A 27732-nucleotide genomic window follows, 5' to 3' on the forward strand; every position below is an offset into this window, starting at 1 on the left:
GATGTCAGTGAACATACTGAATGCCAGGCATTAAAGACATGTGTAACAATATAAGACAATAATATTGTCTTTCTTTGGGGGAAAATATAGTTATTTTCATAAAAATACATTATGTGTGATAACATGTTTTCTTGTTATTTTAAAATAAGTTAATAAATACTTAACAGTTTTAAATTTCTCTTTGTCATCCCATGGACTGTAGCCCACCAGGCTCCTCTGTCCATGGACTTTTCCAGGCAAGAATATTGGAATGGGTAGCCATTCACTTTTCCAGGGGATCTTCCCAACCCAGGGGTCAAACTTGGGTCTCCTGCATTGCAGGCAGATTCTTCACTGTCTGAACTACCAGGGGAGCCCAATATAGTAAACATTTAGAGGTATAACCCACGTAAAGCTCTTTGGGAGTCTTCAACAATTTTTCAAGATTATGAAAGCACTGAAGCCACTGGCTAATGGCTTCTCTATACTGCAACCAGAGTGATCCTTCTAAAACTCAAGTCTTATGGGACGACCTGGGGTCCAATGGTTAAGAATCCTCTTCCAATGCAGGGTATGTGGGTTTGATCTCTGGTCAGGGAACTAAGATCCCATATGCCACAGAGCAACAAAGTCTGTGCGCCTCAACTCCTGAGCACTTGCACTTTAGAAGCTGCACACCACAACCAGAGAGAAGTCCACGAATTGCCACGGAGATCCCTCATGCTGCAAGGAAGACCTGACACAGTCAAATAAATAAATACATATAATAAGTAAATAAAATAAAACCCATTTGCTCAGAACCCTCTAATGGCTCCTCACTGCACTCACAGGAGAGGACACACACTCCATGAGCCTCCAGTATCCTCTCCTAGTAGCTACTACTTCCCCTTGCTCAGTGCCTTCCATCCATCCACACTGGCTTCCTTGATGCTGGCCCATCAGGCCAAGGATATGCCTTTGTGTTTGCTGTTCCCTTTTCTTGGCTCTCTCTCTCCTCAGATATGGATGGCTCCCTCCCTTCCTCCAGGTCTCTGCCTTATGAACCATTATTTTTATTGTTTCTCTTTCCAGATATTTAAATACTTGTGAATATTTCCCTGTTCTTCTATGGTAGGACTACCCCTTATCTTTGCCACACATATATTTGTTTACCCTACCCCATCTGTTACAGAGTATGTTATGAAGGAGAATGGCTGGTTTTTTTTTGGTTTTTTTTTTGAGTGGCTGGTTTTTAATTTCCTCAAAGGAGAGCAGATCAGGTGGTGGTTTGCACCCAGTATGGTCTTCAAAACACATGGCTGATCTCAAGGGATTATCTGTCTAAACCTTCAGGCAAGAGCATACTCAACGCAGGGCAGACAACCCCAACTCTGTTCAATTTTTAAACAAAGACACAGCCTTTATGAAAATTTGTGGCAAGTCTGATCACTTGGTGTCAGCAAATTCTTTTTAAATTCTTATGCTGAAAGTTAAGCTTCTATCTCTTTTCAAAAGAGATATACAATCACACTTTAGATTCAATTGGAGATCCCTTTATACCACTGGAAGTAATTATTCAATTTCTCCTTGTATTCCTCATCTTAGCTGAAATATCGCAGGTCCTTTCATTTTTTCCACATAGATTTTGCTTTTTCAATCTTCTAATCCTCTTTGTGATGGTCTTTTGACTCTTTTAAAAGTTTTTCATCTTCCTATTTGTATAGTCCTAAATTGTAATATTAATAATGTGTAAAAGAATCCTAGAGTCTACTTTTATTTTAACCCATTGTATGTTTTTAATATATACTACTACATTGCCTTATAAATGAAAGTGTCAAATTTGTTTGTGTAATATAATTTGCAACCTCCTCCCAGAAGGAAATTAATGTTCCTGATACAATGCTTAATTAAATTATTCTAATAAACTTTAATGACATTAAGAAATTCTGGGAGATTAGTTACCAACCCAACGCAGTTGATAAACTGTCAACCACGAGTTTAGTAGCCTTTAACCAAATATTATTTTCTTTTGATGTTGAATCTAACACTTTTCTAACCATTCTCTTTTCCTATAAAATATTCCTACAAAGAGCAAATCTTTGAATCAGCCTACTAGAGAGCTTTTTTTAAAAAAACACCAGTGATAAGTCATCAACCAAGAGTTTAGTAACCTTTAACCAAATACTACTTTCTTTTGACGTTGAATCTAACACTTCTCTAACCATTCTCTTTTCCTATAAAATGTCCCTAGGAAGAGCAAATCTTTGAATTAGCCTGCTGCTGCTGCTGCTAGGTCACTTCAGTCATGTCCGACTCTGTGCAACACCATAGACGGCAGCCCACCAGGCTCCCCTGTCCCTGGGATTCTCCAGGCAAGAACACTGGAGGGGGTTGCCATTTCCTTCTCCAATGCATGAAAGTGAAAAGTGAAGTTGCTCAGTCGTATCCGACTCTTAGTGACTGCAGCCTACCAAGCTCCTCTGTCCATGGCAGTTTCCAGGCAAGAGTACTGGAGTGGGTTGCCATTACCTTCTCCAAATTAGCTGACTAGAGAGCTTTAAAAAAACAAACAAACAGGAAATCTATTGTAATTCTTTGATACATGCTAACAACAAAATTATTATTATTATTTTTTTAAATGCAGGCATCAGTAAACTTACTCTATAGAGGGAAAGTGAAAGTGAAGTCCCATTCCTCAGCCCTGTCTGACTCTTTGCCACCCCCATGGACTGTAGCCTACCAGGCTCCTCTGTCCATGGAATTCTCCAGGCCAGAATACTAGAGTGGGTAGCCGTTCCCTTCTCCAGGAGATCTTCCCAACCCAGGGACTGAATCCAGGTCTCCCACATTGCAGGCAGATTCTTTACCATCTGAGCCGCCAGGGAAGCTTTACAGATGGAGAGATAGTAAATATTTAGGACTTTTAGATCACATCTGGTCTATGTTATAAATTCTTTAAAATTTCTTTAAACAACCCTCCAAAAATGTTAAAACCAATCTCAGCAAGCAGGCCATACAAAAACAGGTTGCACCCAAACTCACAGCCCATAGTTTGCTGATTTTTGCTGTCACGGTTCTTGGAGGTCCCATGGAGATTTGCTTATTGCAAAACAGCAGGCACTGAATCAAGGAACTTCATGGCATGTACACTACTGAGATCCCTTGCTTCTCTTCCTGAGCCTGGAGTATTTTTTTTGCTGATCTACAGCAATTTTATCTCTTGAATGTCAAAGTCTGGTGGCCACCTGAAAAGACTCTTGTTCTACTGGGTTTACGATGATTTACTATCTGAACTGAGAGCTTGGAGAGCAGTCTGGACCATAAGAATTGGTTAAACTTGGGGGTTGGAGTTAAAGAACTCCTCCCCAAGATGAGATCAGAGAGGTATTTTGATATTCGAGTGACGTAAAGGACTCCCAAGAGGGGGAGTCAAGTGTAGAATCCAAAGTTTCCATGCCATATTTTAAATCTGAGAATTTCAATGACCAGTGTTTTGAATTTGACACATTCCACAGCCAAATCTCTGCTATAATACTAAGAAAAACAAAAGCCCTTCAAAAGGAAGCTTAAGATGAACAACTACGCATTTTTAGGGGAAAAAAAGTATCTAAAACTTGGAAGTGAGGCAAAACGAGGGCAGATTTCCTTTTATTATTATACTGCAGAACTTTTTAACTGCCATACCCAAGAATAATTTAGGGAAATATACTTTTGTTTGACTTGCTAATTACTACTGATTACACCCCAGACTTGTAGATTTTTGTTCGACAGAAAAGAAAACCCAAAACATATGTTTTTTTATTGCCCTGAAGGACATTACCTAGTTTTGTATCTAACCTAGTAATGTTATTTTAACATTCTTTTTTCAAACAGTTCCTGGAATGCTCTTTAAACTAAATGCTTTGCCATCTTACCAGCTCCCTCAATAAGGAGTTGAATAAATCTTTGACAGGTTTATTCTATATTCATCGAGTCATGTTTAACTTTTTAAAAATTATCCCTTGACAACATTCGCAGAAGTCTTATCTTGTGTTTTGCTTACAGTGGCTTTGTTTGTGTATATGTTTGCACTTGTATTCACATTTGTCTAACAGTTAAAAAACTGTATGCAGGAATTGGTTCAGAGATTTTTTTGTATATTTGCCTGTTACTATAGTTATTTACAGTGCTCTGTGGTTTTTTTTTTTGGTATGTTTTGTTTGTTTGTTTATTTTGTGGTCAGTGAATTATTTGGCCACTTACTACAACTATACTTTTTCCCTTGCTTTGAATATCTCTAAGAATGAAGGTTAATTGGTCAGAGTTTGTCCTTTTTTCCCCTAGAAAAACACCTCCTTAAATAGATTCATTTTGAAATAAAGGGAGAAGGGGAAATCTACTTGGTCGATTTCATAAGGCTGTGTAGTAAAGAGTCAAGGGAAATTTCTGTCAGGAATTGGTCTGACAGTGGATTAAAAGAATAGTTCAAATAGATAAAAAAGATAGAACCTACAATTTAAAAAGACAGCCCCTCTCTCACTCTCCTGGGCGAAACAGTAGTGCCTGAAAGAATGTTAGCCAAGAAAAGGTGTTTTACTTTTAAATGTGCCTTTCCCCCACTCCTGGGCATACACACCGAGGAAACCAGATCTGAAAGAGACACATGCACCCCAATGTTCATCGCAGCACTGTTTATAATAGCCAGGACATGGAGGCAACCCTAGATGCCCATCAGCAGATGAACGGATAAGAAAGCTGTGGTACATATACACAATGGAATTTTACTCAGCCATTAAAATGAATACATATGAATCAGTTCTAATGAGATGGATAAAACTGGAGCCCATTTTACAGAGTCAAGTAAGCCAGAGAGATAAACACCAATACAGTATACTAATGCATATATATGGAATTTAGAAAGATGGTAATGATAACCCTATATGCAAGACAGAAAAAGAGACACAGATGTACAGAACAGACTTTTGGACTCTGTGGGATGATCTGAGAGAACAGCATCAAAACATGTATATTATCAAGTGTGAAACAGATCACCAGTCCAGGTTGGATGCATGAGACAAGTGCTCAGAGCTGGTGCACTGGGATGACCCAGAGGGATGGGATGGGGAGGGAGGTGGGAGGAGGGTTCAGGATGGGGAACACATGTAAATCCATGGCTGATTCATGTCAATGTATGACAAAAACCACTACAACACTGTAAAGTAACTGGCCTCCAACTAATAAAAATAAACGGGGAAAAAAAAAAAGTGCCTTTCCCTCTTTCCAGAGGGAAGTTAACAGGACTGTAAAGACTATAATGAATTCACATATTCCAAGAAGGAGGTAATAAACATATATACCTAGAATAAGGAAACACAAAAAATATTCACCACTGTCTTACAACAAAAAGAAGAAAAATGCACAAAAGGGAAGTTTGGAGGTAATGGGTAGAATTGTCAGTAAGGATGAGGAACTAAAACCTATGCAAATAGCTTTCTGTTCACCCTTCAACAGCTCTTTCTACATTTCTCAATCAAAATGTTTAATTCAAAGAGATTTAGCAAAGCTTTATAGTACTCTGCACTGAATTACATAAAATTCAAAGTTCAATTGATATTCCTGATAATGAGTACTCAGGACAAATTAAACTATTTTCTTAAATTTCATTAAAGACTATTAAAATCTTAGCCCCGATTTTATTCTAGGTCGGGAGATCATGAAAAAATTATACCTCACTTATACCATAGTGTTAAACACAGAGACACCAGATAACCCAGCAATTCCACCTCTACACAGATCTACCTAAGAGAAATCAAAACATATGTCCACACAAAAACTTGTATGAGTGTTCACAGGAGCCTTACTCCTCACAGCCTCAAAGTGGAAGCAACCTGAATGAATGCCCATTAATTGAAGAGTGGAAAAAGAAAATATGGTATACCCCTATAATGGAATATTATTTGGTAATTAAAAGGAATGCTGTACTAATACGCGGTACAACTCAGATGAATCTTAAATATATGCTAAGTGAAAGAAGCCAGTCACAAAAGATTACATATAACATGTTACCATTTATTGAAATTTCTACAACAGGCAAATCTACAGAGACTGAGGACAGACAACTGCCTTGAGCTTGGAGAAGAAGTGGAGGTATGTTGGGGAGTGATAGTTTATGGGTACAGGTTTTTTTGGGGAGGTGATGAAAATGTTCTAAAACAGACTATGGTAATGGTTGTATGATTCTGTAATTACTCTAAAAACCACTGAATTGTATACTTTAAAAAAATAACTGTTATAGAAGGTGGGTTATATCTCAATAAAGCTGTTAAAATGTATTTTAGTTCCTGCATGACTGACCTGTTCTCTGATAGGATGCCTGTTAAATTGGAAGTTACTGACTCATTGGAAAAGACCCTGATGCTTGGAGGGACTGGGGGCAGGAGGAGAAGGCTGGATGGTATCACCGACTCAATGGGCATGAGTTTGAGTAAACTCCAGGAGTTTGTGATGGACAAGGAGGCCTGGTGTGCTGCGATTCATGGGGTCGCAGAGTCGGACACGACTGAGCGACTGAACTGAACTTCTTTGTATTTGTCTCACGAAATTGAAACTAAAATTGTTAGTCACTCAGTCATGTCTGACTCTTTTTGACCCCATGGACTGTAGTCCGCAGAACTTCTCTGTCCATGGAATTCTCTAGGCAAGAATACTGGAGAAGGTTGCCATTTCTTTCTCCAGGAGATCTATCTTCCCAACCCAGGGATCGAACCTGGGTTTCTCACATTGCAGGCAGATTCTTTATCTCTGAGCCACCAGAGAAGCCCAAGGTCAGATCACTTTTGTTGTTGTTGCTGAGAATTATGTTTTATTTGGCATATAAAACTGAGAACACAGCATCTCAGATAGTTCTGAGAGACAGCTCCCCAGATCATTATTTACACTAAAAATTTATGTCTTTGTACATATGTTCAACAACACTGAATTATAACTAGTGCCAGTTTATTTAATGGTTGTTGTACTCCTACAGTAACGTGAAACCATGAAATGTCATCTTTCTCTGATACGTTCTAATATGAACTGTGATTATATCATTTTTAAATGGCAGTATAAATTGTAATTAAAGACAATTAATATGAAGACTTAGGACTAATAATTAATTAATAAACATTTGGCAAATAATATGATAGTTTTAACCTACATACCATATCTATACATAAATATAATTTGTTCTTTATAACATTTAAATAATAATACTATGATTATAACATGCTTTGTAAAATTTATTTTATCTTAAGAACTGAAGTGTAACACTTTAAATACTGTCGTCCACCATTGTTTAGCTAATGTGATTTACATGATAAATAACACACTGAAATAAAATTAACTGTTTTTAATTAGCTTAATAGGATAGGCTAACTGGTAACTAAGAAAAAACTTTTCCCAATATGAAGATGTAAAATTATTTACTTACCATATATTCTATCTAATTGACAAAAGATATTTTTTCCCTCACTCAAACCAAATGTATTCTTTCAGAAGGGGCAATTAGCTTTCCTGCTTTTGGGCTGCTTTTTGAAATTTCAAAATCATAAATAACTAAAAGCAAAATAGCAGAACAATAAAAGATTCCTGGACTCTAGAGAAATTAAAATTCTGAGATTTCTTAAACACTTTCTTACGTGTAGTTAATAAGCCAACCACCCATATGGCCTTCTCTTATTATTGGGCATCTGTATTCTTATCTGACAACATTTTAAAATGTTGGTTTAAGATTGTTTCTAATTTGGAGCAGTAAAAAAGGAGCATTTTTTTTTAATATTCAAAACACGTTTGAGACACATTAGACAGCCTCTAGGTAACACCAAAGGTGTGCTCCCTCTCCTATAATCCAGGATGCGGTACTCACAAGTAAAAGAGATGCTGGAAATAATTAGTTTTAATTGATTTGCTCCTTAAATCTCTTAATTAGGTCAACAGTAGGCTGTTCTGTTTATTGCAGTCACATTATGGGGAGAGCTGTTAAGTAAAAAAGTTAAATAAAATGTTATTAATGTGATTATGTTATTAGATACCCTTTCAGGATAAGTAAAATCATCTTCAAGTTCAGGTACAAGAGCTGACTGAAACAGTCACTGACAACAGATTTATTTCAAAGATTTTGTTTCTAAATTTTAAATACCCACATGTTATTAGAGATGAGTGTGGCATTTATCTTTAGCTGTTGCTTTGTAGATTCCTTGGGATATGGAATCCTAATTTCAAACACTAAGTCTGTAAGTAGACATACTTTTACTTCTTCCTTTCCAATATTTATGTCTTCAATTTTTTTATCCTTATTGTACTGGCTAGTCTTCTACAAAATACGGTATAATGCTAAAGGGGGAAAAGACTAGTCTTTGGAAACCAGCTAAAGAGCTAATCAGTTAACTGTCAACTGTCAGGCAAGAATCCAATGACCTTGAACCCACATTTTTTTTTTATCTAGCCTAACGATAATATGTACATCATGAGAAACGCTGGGCTGGAAGAAACACAAGCTGGAATCAAGATTGCTGGGAGAAATATCAATAACCTCAGATATGCAGATGACACCACCCTTATGGCAGAAAGTGAAGAGGAACTAAAAAGCCTCTTGATAAAAGTGAAGGAGGAGAGTGGAAAGTTGATTAAAGCTCAACATTCAGAAAACTAAGATCATGGCATCTGGTCCCATCACTTCATCAGAAATAGATGGGGAAACAGTGGAAGCAGTGTCAGACTTTATTTTTTTTGGCTCCAAAATCACTGCAGATGGTGATTGCAGCCATGAAATTAAAAATGCTTGCTCCTTGGAAGAAAGTTATGACCAACCTAGACAGCATATTAAAAAACAGAGACATTACTTTGTCAACAAAGGTCCATCTAGTCAAGGCCATGGTTTTTCCAGTGGTCATGTATGGATGTGAGAGTTGGACTGTGAAGAAAGCTGAGCACCGAAGAATTGATGCTTTTGAACTGTGGTGTTGGAGAAGACTATTGAGAGTCCCTTGGACTGCAAGGAGATCCAACCAGTCCATCCTAAAGGAGATCAGTCCTGGGTGTTCATTGGAAGGACTGATGCTGAAGCTGAAACTCCAATACTTTGGCCACCTCATGCGAAGAACTGACTCAATGGAAAAGACCCTGATGCTGGGAGGGATTGGGGGCAGGAGGAGAAGGGGATGACAGAGGATGAGATGGCTGGATGGCATCACCGACTCGACGGACATGGGTTTGAGTAAACTCTGGGAGTTGGTGATAGACAGGGAGGCCTGGTGTGCTGCGGCTCATGGGGTTGCAAAGAGTCGGACAGGACTGAGCGACTGAACTGAACTGAACTGAACAATAATATCTAACCATCCACTATGTTTATAAAATGCCCCTAGTCAGGATGAATTTTTAAACTACTTCTGACCTACCAGAAGTCTTTTATATGTAAGACTAAAATAAAACTGTAACATAGATTCAAAAATGATTTGTCTAAACAGTGTTTTCTAACAGTTTCTTCAGTCTACTAGTTATCCATCACCATCTCCATAGGATTAACTCTACTTTTGCCCTAATGGCATGTAGTTATTTTCCATCTTGCATTTCATTCATTTATTCATTCAACAAATATTTACTGATCCTTTGCGAACATATTAGGTACTATTCTAAATACTGCTGATATAGAAATGAACACAACAAAACAAACAAAAGTCTAGTATATTTTATGTTTGGTTTATTTATTTTTCTTCAAGGTACAATCCTATACTTTCCTTAAGTGAATTTCAGTGCTCAGTTTTGACTATTTCCTTCATTTTTATTTTATTTTGCCAAGCTCATTTCCAACTCTTGCTTCAACACTACGTTATGCACCATGGAGCCACATACAGAAATATAAGATATACATTAAACCATCAGATCCTTAGATAAAATGCTTAAACACTCAACAAAGATCCAAACCCTAGACACACCCCTAGTGCTAACTCCTCAACTTTCACCATTTTCTGGTTACAGGGATCTATATAGCTGTGCATTAACTAGAAAGGTATTTTTGTGTGCTATATATAGTATTTCCTAACTTTGCTGATGGGAAATTATCCTGGACCTTGCTAATTTCAAGGGACATAATATAAATTAGCTTCAAGGTGTTTTCCTAATGAAGCTGTTCTCACTGTTCTTTTTAAAAATCAAGGTGTTATTAGCTAAATGACCCCCAAAGTATTTTTTCCAGAAGCTGAATTTATAGGTTATACCCTTCCTATTAAAAAAAAGATATTTGAATCTGTTTCTAATTTCAATACATTCCTAAGGTATTCGAGAAAGAGTAGTTAGTAATTTTTATTGATTATTGGACCCATGAGTTTTCATCTATTTAGCTTACGTAGTGACTTTTATCTAGGATTTGTTTTGATGTTCTGACTTCATGCTTTATATAACACTCCAAATTTCCCATGGCATATAGAAATATTTCTGTATACATATGTCATGACCCTATTAAGAAGAATAACTTCTATCTACACTCTTAAATTTCATTTCTAGAATTTAAGATAACAGAAAGGGATATATGGTAAGATGGCAGGTTAGAAACTTCAGTGCAAAATGTACCATTAAGTGTTTATTCCACAACTGTTTCCCTAGCAGCTCTGTTCCAGTCACTGCAGGTGCTGTGGATACAGAAGTGAACAGGACCAATACGGCCAAATGGCCTCGGCCCTCATGGACTTTCAGTGCAGCTCTAAAAATCAAACAAAGAGAAAAGATGCGGAAAACAAAGATATTTCTGAGGCCTTGGGGGGAAAGGAGAGGGGGAAAGAATAATACGGTTAAAATAAAAGCTGAAAGAAGAAGATGAGTTGTGGTGGAAGAAGGAGCATGCAAAGGCTGTGTGTGTGTGGGCTCAGTGGTGTCCAACTCTCTGCAACCCCATGGACTACAGCCCACCAGCACCCTCTGTCCATGGAATTCTCCAGGCAAGAACACGGGAGTGGGTTGCTATTTCCTTCTCCAGGGGATCTTCCTGACCCAGGGATCAAACCCTCAGCTCTTGTGTCTCCTGCACTGGCAGGCGGATTCTTGACCACTAGCGCCACCTGGGAAGCCCACGGCCTCCAAATGCCAAAAGAAGCCAGTATATAAAGCCAAGCTCCTAAAAGCTCTAACCCTAAAAAGCTCTGAGATTCCATGTCAGAAGCCCAGGCTTATGCTCCCTATGGAACCAGAGCATGGAAACAAACACGAAAAAGCTAACAGTGACTTCAGAAGTCTCACCCCCACCACCAAATATCTACTTGTTGTGAGTTAAAATTTCTTAGACAGGGAACACAGTGTTTCATAATAATAAACAATTGCCATAAAATGCAAATGCTCTAATAAAGACAAACTAATTTATACTCATTAAAACTGAACAATCACAAGAATGAATGGTTAGTATTAGAGCCTTCCCAGCGTAACAGAAGTAAGTAAATAAAAGATGTTGTGCATTTAAAGTTTGGGGAGGGTTTCCCATCCCTGAAACAAAAGAATGCAGGTAGAGGTATGTCTGGAAGATAACTTCATGAATGTAATCATGTTGTCAAGATGCAACTGATACAACTGGAAGATGTATTTTTACAAACATATTTCAGCTTAAGAGCCAATATGATTTCTTATAAAGGAAAAATGTGTATGTATACACTGTTCTTCATGTCTTTTAGTTCCACATGGCTCATTTGTGATTTTCAAACATAGTCTAGAATCATGGTCCTCCACTTGTTCTCAACAGGGGGGGCAATCTTGTCCGTCAAATACTTGGTCTGCCAGGTGCTATGCTTAGTTGCTCAGCTGTGTACAACTCTGTGACCCCATGGACTGTAGCCCGCCAGGCTCCTGTGTCTGTGTGGCTCCTCCAGGCAAGAATACTGGAGTGGGTTCAGGTGTAGCCTGCCAACAGGCCACAGTACCTAAGTGGGTAGATAGACAGGGTATCTGTGGCATTACAATGTATCTAAAAATATGTATCTCTAGAAGGAAGGTAGGCATGAACTAAAGAAATGCTGAGAAATGCTTCCCTATAAGCTTCCTTACTTTAAGTAAGCTTCCTTACTTACTCCTGCGCTTCCTACCTTTGGGCAGTCTTTGAGTTCAGCCAAAATAACTTTCCTCCTTGCTCTTCCTTCCCACCCATCTCCAGTAAGGACAGAGCTTTCATTCTTCTGAGTTCTTGAAAGAACCTATAGTTCTCCTGGATGCCTTTGACCTCAAATGCCCAGTCGTCTAGAACACTTTCAGTTGTTTCCCTAAGCTTTACAACATTTTTCTTAAAACCGGTTCTTGAATTTTGCCTTTTTCTCTTTTCTTAACTCTATTCATTTTCTGAATATTACCATGTCTCTACTGACTGGCATTCACAGACTGTAGAATCATATTCTAAAAGGACAACCCATCCAATAGCAGAAAAGGATTTTAAATTCACTCCCTGAACTTGCGACAGTGTGTTACACTTTTACGTAGGTACCCCAGGCTATTTTTTTGTTTCACGCCTGATATTGGAAAACAGTTCAGGTATTCTCTACCTTTGAATATGTTTAGGAGATTTTCACTGTATCTGCCGAACTATCTACTTTACGTAAAGTTCTGAGATTACCCTCTTGCCCTTCTGTGGCTGTGCTGAGAGCGAATGGGAGTACGTTATTGTTCTAGGTATTCGAGGCCACACTAGTTTCCACTCTTGCCCATCTTGACCCCACAGTCTCTTTCCTATTTCTATAGTCCAGGAATGACCCATATCTAGCAGACCTATTATTAATAATAAATAATAGTATTTGTTATTATTGTCATAGGGTGTTATAGTGTGTGAGATATATATATATATATATATATATATATACACACACACACACACACACACACACATATATAGAGAGAGAATATAGCATAGTATAGTAATGTTATAGTGTTTCACTTCTTTTACCTGTTCCTTTAAAATTTTTCTACCTCTGATATTTGTGGTGAGACTATCTGGGTGTTTTCCCCATGCTAATTCTCTCATTATTCTCACATAATTCTAACAGAAGCGGAAGATATTAAGAAGAGGTGGAAAGAATATACAGAAGAACTGTACAAAAAAGATCTTCACGACCCAAATAATCACAATGGTGTGATCACTCACTTAGAGCCAAAAATCGTGGAATGTGAAGTCAAGTGGGCCTTAGGAAGCATCACTACAAACAAAGCTAGTGGAGGTGATGGAATTTCAGTTGAGTTATTTCAAATCCTAAAAGATGCTGCTGTGAAAGTGCTGCACTCAATATGTCAGCAAATTTGGAAAACTCAGCAGTGGCCACAGCACTGGAAAAGTTCAGTTTTCATTCCAATCCCAAAGAAAGGCAATCCCAAAGAATGCTCAAACTACCGCACAATTGCACTTATCTCACACGCTAGTAAAGTAATGCTCAAAATTCTCCAAGCCAGGCTTCAGTAATATGTGAACCATGAACTTTCAGATGTTCAAGCCGGTTTTAGAAAAGGCAGAGGAACCAGAGATCAAATTGCCAACATCTGCCGGATCATTGAAAAAGCAAGAGAGTTCCAGAAAAACACCTATTTCTGCTTTACTGACTATGCTAAAGTCTTTGACTGTGTGGATCACAATAAACTGTGGAAAATTCTGAGGGAGATGGGAATACCAGACCACCAGACCTGCCTCTTGAGAAACCTGTATGCGGGTCAGGAAGCAACAGTTAGAACTGGACATGTAACGATAGACTAGTTCCAAATAAGAAAAGGAGTACGTCAAGGCTGTATATTGTCACTCTGCTTATTTAACTTCTATGCAGAGTACATCATGAGAAACGCTGGGCTGGAAGAAGCACAAGCTGGAATCAAGATTGCCGGGAGAAACAGCAATAACCTCAGATATGCAGATGACACCAGCCTTATGGCAGAAAGTGAAGAAGAACTACAGAGCCTCTTGATGAAAGTGAAAGAGGAGAGTGACAAAGCTCAACATTCAGAAAACTAAGATCATGGCATCTGGTCCCATCACTTCATGGTAAATAGATGGGGAAACAGTGGCTGACTTTAGTTTGGGGGGCTCCCAAATCACTGCAGATGGTGACTGCAACCATGACATTTTTTAAAAGACACTTACTCCTTGGAAGGAAAGTTATGACCAACCTAGAGAGCATATTAAAAAGCAGAGACATTACTTTGTCAACAAAGGTCCATCTAGTCAAGGCCATGGTTTTTCTAGTAGTCATGTATGGATGTTGAGAGTTGGACTCTAAAGAAAGCTGAGCACAGAAGAATTGATGCTTTTGAACTGTGGTGTTGGAGAAGACTCTTGAGAGTCGCTTGGACTGCAAGGAGACCCAACCAGTCCATCCTAAAGGGGATCAGTCCTGGGTGTTCATTGGAAGGACTGATGTTGAAGCTGAAACTCCAATACTTTCACCACCAGATGAGAAGAGCTGACTCTTTTGAAAAGATCCTGATGCTGGGGAAGATTGAGGGTGGGAGGAGAAGGGGACAACGAGGATGAGATGGTTGGATGGCATCACCGACTCAATGGATGTGAGTTTGGGTAAACTCTGGGAGTTGGTGATGGACAGGGAGGCCTGGCGTGCTGCAGTTCATGGGGTCGCAAAGAGTTGGACACAACTGAGCGACTGAACTGAACTAAATTGAATTCTCTCATGAAAGTCAATCTGATTGTATCCTCCACAGTGTGCCATGATTAGTCCTATTTTCAACCAAAGGGTTTGAAATCCTTGCTTATTATCTCAACCTTTTCTCTAAGGCAGGTACAGGTATACCAGCTTTTTGAAAGTTCCCTTTACACTACTTCACTTTTATGAAAGACCTATAGTGGTGCCTGATTTGACTAACTAAAAGAAATCCAAAAAGGATTTTTGCACTTATGGAAAAGAAAGGCAAAAAGCAAAAATAGTGTTCAGCATTGGTTTTGCAGTAAGCAGAAATACAGCAGCAGCGAACACCCAGGGCAGCAGCAACAGTGGCACTGCAAGCTCCTTCCCCAAGAGCTACACTCAGCATCTCCACATCAAGCCCCATAACTTTGAACAGTATCTGTGAGCATCTTCGCTTTATCTCCATGTATTCTGTGCATCCGTTAGTAAGATGTGTCCTAAGATAACTGTTCCTTCCCTTTATGCTATTTCAGCTTACATAAATTTTCAGAGGAACTCTGCTTGCAGATAATGGGGGAAACCTGCATTTCTTTCCCACAGGTAAATTATAATCCTAATTAAAGAAATCCATCAGGATCATTACCTCATCTAAAATGCCAAACTATTCAAATACTGTTGATGTACTCAATATATTTACAACCTAATGAGGTTACTATACCACCATGGAAGCAACTGATCAATGAAATATAGCTATCTTACCTGGTACCTAATGGCCAAGGCTTTGAAGAACTGTGGCCTTCCAGTAAATGGAATGCCAGTTAAAGGAGTGAAGAAGGCTGGGATGAACAAGTCTCAGAATAAAGAGGAGGGTGCCACTACTCATGTAACAGAGACAAATAACTTGGGTGTGTTTCCTAATTATTGTGAGGATCTCTCTTTGAATATTTGACTCATCTTTCATTCAGGAAATCGAAACTATCTATGTTTTATTTGAAGCAAGGCATATAAAGAAATAGAAAAATGTCCCTATCTTCAAAGAGTTTACAGTTTTTTGTAGGATATTACCTGGACAAATAACCTTAAAAAATGTAAAAATCATTAGGGGGACATGTTATCTGAATTATAAGTGAACTGACAAATCATTAAAAAGGAAGGTCTATAGCTCATGTAGGAGGTTGCATTTAGGTTGGGCCTTGAAGTAGATGCAAAACATTAGCTGGTAGAGACTCGGCGAAGGGTGAGGTATGTGGTGGGGAGATACTAGGATTGCCATGGTGCTCTGAGTGATAAGCAAGGCTGAGATATCAGGAGAGGCAGAAAACAGGATAGTGCACTTGCCAAGATATACAAATTCCATCCCATTGAAAGATGGCTATTAATATTCTAAAAAATGTGCAGAGTAGGGCAAAGGAAAAACTACATAAGGTGAGTAAATGTTTATAAGTCAAGACTACAAAAAAAAAGGATGTGATTCAAAAGTTAAAGATGCTAAAAAGCAGCTAAGGCCTTTATATAAAAAAGTGAATCAATGACAGTGCTGACTAAATGCTATATGCATGTAAGATATACAAATGTAAAATTAAACAGAAATTTCAATCAGTGGTAGAATACAGTAATTCTTACCATTTACTAAGCACCTACTAGGTGACAGGACCACATTTTGTCCCATTGTGCTAAGTCGCTTCAGGTGTGTCTGACTCTGTGATCCTATGGACTGTAGCCCACCAGGCTCCTCTGTCCATGGGATTCTCCAGGCAAGAATACAAAAGTGGGTGGCCATGCTCTCCTCCAGGGGATCTTCCTGATCCAGGGATCAAACCCGCTTCTCTTATGTCTCCTGCATTGGCAGGCGGATTCTTTACCACTGGTGCCATCTGGGAAGCCCTTTGTCCCATTACTTCATGGCAAGTAGAAGGGGAAAAAGTAGAAGCAATGACGGATTTTATTTTCTTGGGCTCCAAAATTACTGCGAATGGTGACTGCAGCCATGAAATTAAAGGATGCTTGCTCCTTGGAAGGAAAGTTATGACAAATGTAGACAGTGTATTAACAAGTTAAGACATCACTTTGCCAACAAAGGTCCGTATACTGAAAACTATGGTTTTTCCATTAGTAATGTACGGATGTGAGAGTTAAACCATAAAGAAGGCTGAGCGTCAAAGAATTGATGCTTTCAAACTGTGGTGCTAGAGAAGACTCCTGAGTCTCTTGGACAGCAAACAGATCAAACCAGTCAATCCTAAAGGAAATCAATCCTGAATATACATCAGAAAGACTGATGCTTAAGCTGAGGATCCAATACTTTGGCCGCCTGATGCAAAGAGCCGACTCATTGGAAAAGACCCTGATGATGGGAAAGAATGAGGGCAGCAGAAGTGGGTGGCAGAAGACGAGATGGTTGGATGGCATCACTGACTCAATGGACATGAGTTTCAGCAAACTCCAGGAGATAGTGAAGAACAGGGAAGCCTGGTGTGCTGCAGTCCATGGGATGGCAAAGAGTCAGACACGACTTAGTGACTGAACACACAACACACAGGTTTCAGGAGCTGTCCTTTGTAAGCACTGTTACACTGAATGCACACAATGATCCAGCTAGGTGGGCTTTACTTATAAGCCCATTATCACACCAAGAAACTGTGGCTCAGAGAAGCTCAATAATGTGAATTAGTTGGCACTTGTTCTATGCAGTAGAGCCAGAATCTGTACCAGCTTTTCCTATCTTGAGGCCATGCCCTTTATCCCATACCAGTCTACAAAGATTTATATTTTAAGAGACATTAAGTGAATTAAGGATACCTGCATTAGGATACTTGTCACCTTGTTGGTTGCAATATGCTTTCATGAGTGTTCTGGGCCTGCAGACATAGCCAGCACTCCAGGGATTGAGTATAAACTCTTTGGGAGTGTGTTGCAGCTCATGAGGGCATCATTATCATGTGAATGAGAATAGCTGATGAGCCAGAGTGAAATGTTCATTAGGTTAAGCTCTAAATCAGTCATATAATAGAGAGCAGTGACAAGAAGAGGGGTTTGGAAAACAGATGGCCCAGAGTCCAAATGTGAATTCTGCTATATACCAGAAAACCCTGAACAGGTGACCTGACTTCCTTAATCCCCCATTTCCTCATACAGTCCTTATGGTAAGTTAACAATAAATTTATTTAGGAAAAAAAGAGAGGCAGCTTTGAATAACAAAAAAGTAAATCATTAAGACTGGAGGATTTGGAAGTATGTATTTGTATAACAGATTCACTTTGCTATACATCTGAAACTAACACAACACTGTAAATCAATTATACCTCAATACAAATTAAAAGAAAAAAGACAACTAGAGGCTTGGCTTCATTCAGGCATTAACTCAGCTGTATGGTCTTGGATAAGTCACACACTCTGAGCCGCTCTCTTCTGTGAAGTGTGAATGGCCATCTGCCTTAAGAGTTTGTTGTCACATTTTGAGATCACGCATGTCAGGCATCTAGTGAAACCTGTATTACAGTAATGCTCCATATTAGATTATTAACACCACACTTGACAAAATAAGTGTGTATTTCCACTCTATTTCTTTTTTAAACTTGGGTTTTACTATGAAGTTATGGGTGACTACAACTTAAGTACAGACTATTAAGAATCATTAACAAATTGGTAAAGATTAGACACTTTTTTTTAATACTAAAAGCATTCCCTTCTCAAAACACATTTCCTTAAGTGCCTAGTCCATCTGAGAAATAAGAGATTAGTACCGTTAACAAAGGCTTTGATCATTTTATGACTAAGAAAGTTGTTAAACATGATTGCTATCTCTGATACTGCTGGTGGGTGAGTGGGCCTTATCTGTGGTCAAATCTGTTATGTGAACCATGAAAAGCATCCATCCTTGCAAAGCTGCTCCCCACCTTTCCCTCAAAAGCAAATAAACAACCTGACCTAAAGAGAGTATTTGATCACTCCAAAGCAAAGCCAGTCTGGGTCAGGTCCACAGTCTTCCCTATCTAAGCAAGTCACAAGAACGCAAATATCACAGATTGAAACTGTAGACCCTTAATCTGTTACCCATGTCCACAGGTTTATGAATCTGAGCAAATTTTGTGAAGTATGGCTTACCTTTGGGGTTTACACAAAACATTTAAAAACAGAATGTAAAGAAAAATAAAAACTATAAAGCTGACTGCTGAGGTGATGGTGCCCTACTGTGCCAAGAGAGTTAAGACCAGTTGCCTTCATCTCTCATCTGGAGGCATTTTAATAACTTGTCCATGAAGAAGCCTCCAGTATGCCTTAGGAAACTACTATATACCTGTCCGGAAATGTGACTATTGGTTAAAGCTACATTTTTTACACTATCCACTAGTGATAGCTTGTGAGAAATGTGTGACTAAAATAAGTCTTGCCATTTCCTTTACCTGTTCCTCCCCCATAAGTCTGCATGAAATAGTCATTCAAATCTCCCTCTGCCCAACGCTGCTGGCACTCACACACAGTTTGATGGGTGCTTATTTTTTAACTTTAAGGTGGATAGCGACTTGAAAGTGTTTCCTAACTGGTTTTCTGGGAGTTTAAAATGCTTAAAAAGAATTCGAAAGTGAAGTTTGGCCTTAACCCTTGGAAATATCAGTCCTGGGATGTGGGCTAGGTGTCCGTGGCACCCAAAGCTAGGTAGAGAGCAAGGTTTTGAAGGGACTAGAATCCGATATATACCGTGGGTGGGGGAGGGAAGAACTGGCAGAGGGAGAGAAGAAAGGAATTAGCTTCTACAGAGCACATCCTAAGGTTGCTGAGTTGCTAACTCCATCCCTAGCCGTGTCGTCGCTGAGAACCAGCTGGAAAGGGAAAGACCAGCGAGCCTGGGTTTGTGTCGAAAGCAGCGGTCTTGGTGTCAATCGCCGGCCTAGACACCTGGTTTCTGGGGCCCGCGAGATCCAGCGAAACCCTCTCTCCCCTCGGGTCCTGCTGGGGAGCAGGCATCTCGCTCTCGTTCTCTTCGGAGACCTAATTCCTCTCTCTCCCCAAAGTGCTAACTTCAGGGGCTCGGGGTGGTAAGGGAAGAGTTGACCAGTAGATAAAGACCCTGAGGTCTCAGGGAGGTTTAAGGTTGAAAAGAACGACGATCTCCCCCTGCGTGGCCCCGTTTTCTCCTGGTCCCCCAGCCCCATCCCCCCAAGTCCGCAGAACCTGCCGCGCTGCGCTTGGCGCCAGGCTGGGGTCTCTCACCCGACGCTGGGCTGGCGCGGAATGGGTGGGGTAAGGGTTGGCGGGTCCCCGAGCCCCGGCAGCGGATGGCTCCAGGGACCACACGCCGGGCAGGAGCCCACAGTCCGCCCGCCCGAGAGCCGGGGGAAGGCAGGGACGCGAACGAGGCGGGGCGAGTCGTGGCTCCAGCACACCTAGAGGACCGAGCCGGCGGTCCTCGGCGGGCCGTCCCTCTCCATCGCATCCCATCCCATCCCTCGGCGGTCCCCGCCCTTACCTCTGGGCGCGAGGGTGCCGGCTGCGAACGGTGCTGGGGAGCGGCAAGCCGTCTCCCGGCTGGGCTCAGCGGCGGCCAGCGGCAGCGGGGTCGCCCGCCGGGCGGCTGCTCATGGCTCGTCGCGCCCCGAAGCACTGCGGCCGCGGCCACGGCGGCGCCTTCCTCCTAGTCCTCTTCGCGGGCTCCGAGCCGGGACGCAGCTAACGCCCCAGCCCCGCAGCCCTCCTCCCCTCCGCCTCCCCGGCCGCGGACGGAGCCGCCTCCAGCGCCGCCCCGCGAGCAGCCGGGCCAGCGGCAGCCAGCGCCGCCCAGCGCCCGGCCCCGGGGTCGCCGCGCCGCCCGCCGGTCGGCTCCGCGGTGCCAGCCCGCTGTGACGCAGGCCGCCGGGCCCGGGAACTTCCTCCCGCGGAGACCACCCCGCGCCCGGGCCGGCCGCCCAGGACAGCCGCCGGCCGCCGAGGACTTCCTTCAGGGCGCCCAAGAAGATCTCCCGCCGCTTGCCGGTGGAGCCCCTCCGGCCTCTGGAACGCCCACCTGGCGGCCAGTGCCTGAGGAATGGACCGGGGCCACTACCTTCCCCATCCCGAACCCGAGGCTTCCCCGCGCTGGCGGCCGCGCCACAGTCGCAGCTCCACCCCGGGGTAAGTTGGAGGGGAGCCGCTACCACTAAAAATAGCCCTTCTGGGCACTCCTCGGAAGGACTGGGGAGGATGGAGATAATCCTTCCTCACTATCCTGCTCCCCTCACAGATGAGCAGAAGGGTGGGAGGGGGTGGTGGGACACACTTAGAGAGACAGAGAACAAAGGCAAAAACCAGTTTTCCTGGACCGTAAAACCCAGGAGCCGTTCCCTTGACACCTGAGCTTGCTCACCGCTAGGAACCTCCTTGTTCACGCAGCCTGACAACCTGGCGCCAGGTTCTGGGGGACTGAAATCGAATGCTCCGCCTGCAATTTCGTACTGTGCGTGGAGTTGATCTTTCTCGTCAAAACCACCTGTTGTTTAGAGTATGGGGGAGGGGGTTTCTTCCTCTCCCCCTCCCCTCTTAAATCGACCAACCACGCTTTTCTTCACTTTTCCCTACCCAATTTCAGGGTGAAAAGCGAACTCTGCCTTATTGAAAGCCGAGTCACCTGAATAGAAAATCTCCCCAATGGAAAAATGTACAGACAAGATTACTAAGTAATATATGATCTTCTGGAATGCCTTACCAATATGAGTTTTTCTAAGAGCACCAACAATTAAACGATTGCTTTGTGTTGGCATTCAGGAAAAGAGGGGCGTATGCCAGCAGAGCAATTCATAGACAGCTAGTCTTTTTTTGCTAGTTGGTTTGTTCTTACACACCAAACCTTAAGAAAGCAGGCCTCTCTCCTTTTACCCCATTTTTATCTCCAAGTCAAAATTAAAATTTGTCAAAAAGTTGATTTCTTAGTCTTAACTGATTTTTCCATGCTCCTCTGGCAAATTCCTACACGTTTTCGAATTCCAGTACTGTTGTTGGGTGTCTTTCACAGAAGAAAACATTCAACCCTCTTAGTCCTTAGGAGATGACCCTAACATTAGCCTTAATTAACCTAGAGAACAACACTTAATTCTAAAGTGGGGCCTTCCTCCTAGATAGCAGGTGGGAAAAGTTCCTGGAAGTTTCCTAGAGAAAAGACAGAGGCTGACTAGCAATTTGCTGCAAACAAACAAAAAAAAATTTTTTTAAGTAAAAATTTGAGTACCTTGTAGGCCACCAGGTACTAGCTGAGTCAACTAGTTAACTCAGGTTAAATACCTTACCTGGATTTAAACAGTGAGGTGATCACTAAGGGCACAAATATCCTGTGGAGGGCTTTGGTCTCCAGAGGCTTTCTGCCTGCACCTCTATCCTCCTTGTGTTCCTAAACTCAAGCTTAGTCCTCCCTGAAATGCTGCCTCACTGCCCAGTGTCAAGGAAGCACAATCCTAGACTTTGGACTGAGGTGAACCAGGAAGAAATCCCTGCTTTTTCTGTGTAAATGTAAGGAAATTACTGCTACTTCCCCCCACCCCATCAAAAATGTAAGTATAGTACTATAGGGTGATGTGAGAATTAAATAACACACTTAAATCACCAAGAACAGGGCCAAACACTTTATAAGTACTTAGTAAATGGTAGCTGTGGTATTTACTACAATTCATTGCTCAGACAGTAAAGAATCCCCCTGCAGTACAGGAGACATGGGTTCGATCCCTGGGTTGGGAAGATTCTCTAGAGGAGGGCATGGCAACCCACTCCAGTATTCTTGCCTGGAGAATCCCCATGGACAGAGGAGCCTGGTGGGCTATAGTCCATGGGGTTGCAAAGAGTCTGACACAGAGTGAGTGACTTGCACTATTGCTCAGAGAACAAAAGAACCGGAAACAGCAATGAAGCTTGGAAATGGATTTGAGTCCCTGTAAGCTGAGTCCCTCCCTGCTCCACCCCATTAATTGCAATCCGTTTTTCTACTCTGTGCCTGCTTTCTAGTAGGATGAGCTGGACAGTTCTGTGTGTAGTCAGGTGATTCCCATGTACCCTGCAGTCTGAGAGGCGCTAGCCTGAAACTCATTATATTGTACTGCTTAGGTTTCCTTTTCTTATTTTACAGAATGTAGGCTTTAAGTCTATAGTCACCTCACTTCAGTCAGCTTAACTGAAATCAACACACACACTTATCAAGCCCTCTGTAAAACACTAGGTGAATTAGCAATCAGCCAGCTTCTGTGATTGCTGGACCCTGAAGGTCTCAAAGAAGGATAAGGCTTATTCCCTGATTTCCAGGTGTTCACAGAGCATGGGAGAGGGAATCTAGCATGCACTTGACTCAGTATAAATCATTTGGAACTAAATGTGGTAGAAGTTCATAGAAAAGAGAGGGCCCTGTGGGCCAAGGCTACCATTTTGATCTTTCGTTTAATATTCAGTCCTTTAGGCCAAAGTTTGGCATTCCAGATGGGCTGCCAGGATAAGTTCTATGTAGTTAACCATATACTGGTTGACAATAGGGAACAAAAGTAGATCTTTCTGGGCAACTCACGACCATGGTACAAAATTTGGAATGATGTAGTGTTCGCATGCTAAGTTGCTTCAATTGTGTCTGACTCTTTGTGACCCCATAGACTGTAGCCCACCATGTTCCTCTGTCCATGGGATTCTCCAGGCGAGAATACTGGAGTGGGTTGCTATTTCCTATTCCAGGGGATCTTTCTGACCCTGGGATCAAACTCATGTCTTATGTCTCCTGCATTGGCAGGTAGAGTCTTTACCTCTAGTGCCACCTGGAAAGCCCGGAATGTTATAGATCTGGGCTCAAATCCTGAATCTGCCACTCACCAGCTATGCGATCATGAGTTTCTTAATTTTTGAACCCCATTTCCCATATCTTTATTGGAATAATAATACCTTCTTTTTAAGGTTCCAGTGAGGCTTAGAAAGAATGTATGCAATTGCCATGGTAGATTGTATGGAAATGGTGATTATATTACATTATCTTGTTGTTGGCTACAATAAAGAACAGCCTGAGCTATCTCATTTCTTGAAAGCATATTTCAAAAGTCACTTTCTCTGTAGAGCTCTGCGGGCTCCGGGCAAGCATAATTCTCTCTTCCTTGTGTTCCCATAGAACTTACTTTTGAATCTCTGTTTCACCGTTGCACGCCACCACTTACCTCTTTACGTTTTGCTTCTCTACTGTTTCTTTATTCACTTGTACATCAATACTAGCAGAGAACCTGGCAACAAATTTTGAAAGAACAAGTTTAAAAATATTTCCATCTCCTGTATTGGTTCTGACTTTCAGTATAATTTGTATTAAACTACAGTCTCTAAGACCTCAACAGTTTAGTTTATACTAAAATTATGTGTTATGTACATGTATCTGCTTAAACCTTGATTTTTCAATGCTGGGCTCATTCTTTAAGATCAACCTGCTATGCTTGTGTGTTTTGTATGGGATGTCAGTTGATCCTGCCCAGTAATAGTGAAAGTAAAATCTAAATTCTAAACCCAAACCACCAGCAGAACTTTACCCAGCATTCTCTGCCCACCCTCTGCACTTCTGCTCTGCAGACCTCTTCTGAGCTTTGCGGGAAGGATCCTGAACTAACAGGAAACGTGGTTGTTTTTAAGTTTCAGTTGTTAACATTGTTGCAACCATTAGCACTTTGTGAGTTAATAGCTGCAAGACAAAACCCACCTTTAGCTACAGTTTTTAAATTCTTCACTGCATGCCAGTAAAAATGCTCAGACAAGAGAAACCTTCCCTAGAAAATGTCCTGTGAGCCGGAAGTTGCCCAGGAGGTAATGTGGTCAAATGTGGTCTTGATCCTAAAATGGCAATAGAATTGTGCTAGAGGCAAGGGTAGTGTTGCTGAGGACTTAAAATAGGATTCTAGAAAAGTTTGGGTCAAATTCTTCTAAAATCATAATTTATATATCTCCTTCAAAAACACATGCATGTTTGTGCACATGCAAACACAATATGTAAGTGTTTGGTCCCACTAACTTGTGAGATAGTCTTTGGAAATAATGGTGAATAAGCATTTACAAAATACATGCTAATGTGCTAAGTAGTAGCTTTATATTAATATTTATATGTATTGTTATCATTTAGTTGCCATCCCCAGCTAGTAGGCAGTGTTATTTTCTTTTATTGATAGAGAGGCAGATTGCAATCAAGTAACTAGCCAAAGGCCGCATGACCAATGAGTGGAAGTGTTAGGATCTGGGCCCAGGTGACTCTAATTTCAGAGTTCTGGGGCTTAACCACTATTCAATCACATGAGAAAGGAATATGTACTTTTAAATTGAATCCATCAAGTATCTTCAGTAAGGTTTATGATGTACTTTTTCAATACTTTTTGAAATTGCATTAATTTGTGCTTTTCCCAGTAGCATACTCACATCCTAAATGTGCCTTCCTGGGATGATTTTACAGCTTGCTCTTTAATTGAGAAGCGTTTTATGACTGAAAGCAAACTTAATGAAAGAGCATGAAGTGTCTGTGGTTCTGAGCTTAGGCAATATGAAATATACCAGGCAGCCTCATTCTTGGAATTTTTATTTTTATACAGACCAATGATAAATAGCTTTCACATGATAGACATGTAGTATAAGTTTTAAGTAAAAATGAGTTTGATAGTCTCAGGAGTGACTTTTTTTGTATCCAAATATAATTGCTATAATTGCACTACTAAATAATATTTGCTTGCTACTACTTATTAATCACGTACAGCCACTGATCTAAGAACTTTACCTATATTAACTCGTTAATTAAATCTACAAATGACTGGCTCTAGCCATGAAATAAATTATTCTAAAGATAATGAAACACTGTTAAAAGGGTTAGAACTTTCTTATTTATTAAACAAACTACATTAGGATTTACTTCCTAAGGAAGGTAACTCATTTTTTCCCAGGACTAAACATTTTTAGCCTTTTCTTAGTACCATATCATATTATGCATGTAGAATGTATCCTAGAACATCTCAGATCACACTTTAACATTAACTTGCTTCAAATTTCAGTGACATCAGCCCTGACAAAGCACTTGATTTCAGGCCTGAAGAACTGCTTCTTTCCTCTGACTAAAATGCTGCTCTTCTCTGTCTCTCTGAGGCATGAATATCCATGGCTCAAGACGTCTTATCAGGGTAGTGAAATTGAAGATGCTCTTGTTACATAAACATGACTCTCTCTTTGGAAAAGTATCATGGACGGTGCCTTGTTCACTCAGAAAATGCTACAGCCATGCCTGGATGCTGTCTTCTTAAAGCTGCCTTACACTGACACAAGGTACATTTTCTTGAGGCTTTTTGGAGTTCATTTATTAATTTCCTAAATTTACTCACATTGTTTACCTCTCTGGAGAAAGAAACAAGAAAGCCTGGTTTGCCTTCTCAGTAACAGTGGTAAGATCTTTGGCGATCACGTTTATTGCTAGTAATATTTATCCTTCCTAGATTTCAGGAAGTAATGGATATAGTCACCAACATATAATCAAAGATGCAGGAAGGTATCCTTTGCTGTTATCTATGGGAAATATGTCTAGAGCGGGGCAGAACAGTCAGGCAATTTCTTCCCAAAGCACGTGTGTCTTCCACCATCCATTGCCAGTGAGATAAAGCCTTTCCTGTACTGAGGCATTTCCAAGTAGCATTTTGTAGAGTTACCCTTTAAGTACCCTGAGAAATAGGGGTCTTTGGTCAGAGCCATTGCGGAAACATTCTGTTCCTCTAGGGGATTCACAGTGAATATTAACATGCTAAGGGCTCTGAGAAGTCCTGCTCTAAAAATACTTGTTGACTTTGCTGAACTTAGCATTTCTCTAATTTCATTTACCATGAAATGATTTCCTTCATCATATCTATCAACATTCCAAGAAGAATAAAACCTCTCAGAATAGAATGTTTGAATTGTTATTCTAGAGTTAAAGACATCAGAACCTTCATAAGATTTCCCCCCTTGGGAAGATAAGGGAATTATAGGCCCTATTAACTATTAATTTAAAGAATGCCTACGAAGATAAGCCCTCTTGACAGGTGCAATCTGCATGCATTTTCCTTACAAATAGCCATAATAGAGTCCCTGTCATCTTGAATAGGATAAGGAGCCCCATTCTCACTGGTAATCCTGTGGTCTTGTTCCTTTATGCTGAGCAATATTCCCTTGCTTTTACATGTTTGTGTTAGCCTTTAGGTTCTTTCTACAGCCTTCTCTGGTGGTTCAGACAGTTAAGAATTTGCCTGCAATGCAGGAGACCCAGTTTCCACCGCTGGGTTGGGAAGACCCCCTGGAGGAGGAAATGACAATCCAGTATTCTTACCTGCAGAATCCAGTGGACACAGGAGCCTGGCGGGCTGCAGTCCATAGGATCGCAAGTCAGACACAACTGAGCAACTAACACCTTCCGTGCACTCGAAGGGATAGCAGAGAATTTACCAGTGACCGACAGGAGACAACTGTCCATGCATCTATAATATTTCGCACATCTTGTGAGCAAGACACTGACTGCCCTTTCTTCCAGACTAGATTTTCAGACATTTGTATAGTGAACAGCCTTGACAGTAGTGATAATGCCTCCTTCTGGAGCAAAGGGCAAGCCCAGTGACTGCTCAGTATAATAATATTATAATGTCTCTCTCCAGAGCAAAGGACAGGAGACACACTCATTATAAAGTCTTCACACTACCTAAGATCACGGCTCCTCTTCTACAACACAACCTGTTGTTAGTATGTTGAAGCTCAGGGAACAGACACACAGAAAATGCTGATACTCTGGCTCCAGCTATTGCTGTAAGAAATGAACTTTCCCCCATCTCTGATCCAGGACTTTAATGTCTTCTACCAGCATCCAAGAGAAACTGGGGCAGGCTGATTTTTTTTTAGCTTGCAAATAATAAAGTCTCCAGCCTTTTACAGTCCTTGACAGTAACTGGCTTTTTCCTCCCTATGAACTGAACATGGGTGGAATAATTCATGACCTTAGGTGGTCTCCCTCCCTGTTACTGTGAACATACTCTCCTACAAGTGCTTCTCTAGGCCTGTTAGCATTTACAGCTGTCCATCCCTGTTTCTGAGCAACATTCAGTAGAGGGCTGATAGAAATGATGTGCTCTGATGATGGGCTATCAAAGAAAGGCACCATGAATTTCTTTCCAGCATTTCCAGTCATTAACATGACTATAAAATA

At 41.0% G+C, this 27732-nt stretch overlaps 2 protein-coding genes across 3 annotated transcripts in view; one reads left to right on the top strand and one right to left on the bottom strand.

Moving 5' to 3' along the window:
• The window catches only part of LRRC8C (leucine rich repeat containing 8 VRAC subunit C), an 87088-nt gene extending 66804 nt beyond the window's left edge, over positions 1-20284 (bottom strand). Inside the window, exon 1 of one of the 2 annotated variants that reach the window (XM_043878877.1) lies at positions 20032-20284. The gene's annotated coding sequence lies outside the window, so the exon portion shown is untranslated. The remainder of the gene's footprint in view (positions 1-20031) is intronic. The other variant, XM_043878876.1, reaches the window with a different exon arrangement.
• LOC122676766 (translation initiation factor IF-2-like) overlaps positions 19841-27732 on the top strand; it is a 30796-nt gene continuing 22904 nt past the window's right edge. The window contains exons 1-2 of the mRNA XM_043876350.1: positions 19841-20149; positions 20201-20672. Coding sequence (XP_043732285.1) covers positions 19841-20149; positions 20201-20672 — 781 coding nt within the window. The remainder of the gene's footprint in view (positions 20150-20200; positions 20673-27732) is intronic.

The sequence above is a fragment of the Cervus elaphus genome, chromosome 20, assembly GCF_910594005.1.
Source record: "Cervus elaphus chromosome 20, mCerEla1.1, whole genome shotgun sequence".
NCBI classification, from domain to species: Eukaryota; Metazoa; Chordata; class Mammalia; order Artiodactyla; family Cervidae; genus Cervus; species Cervus elaphus.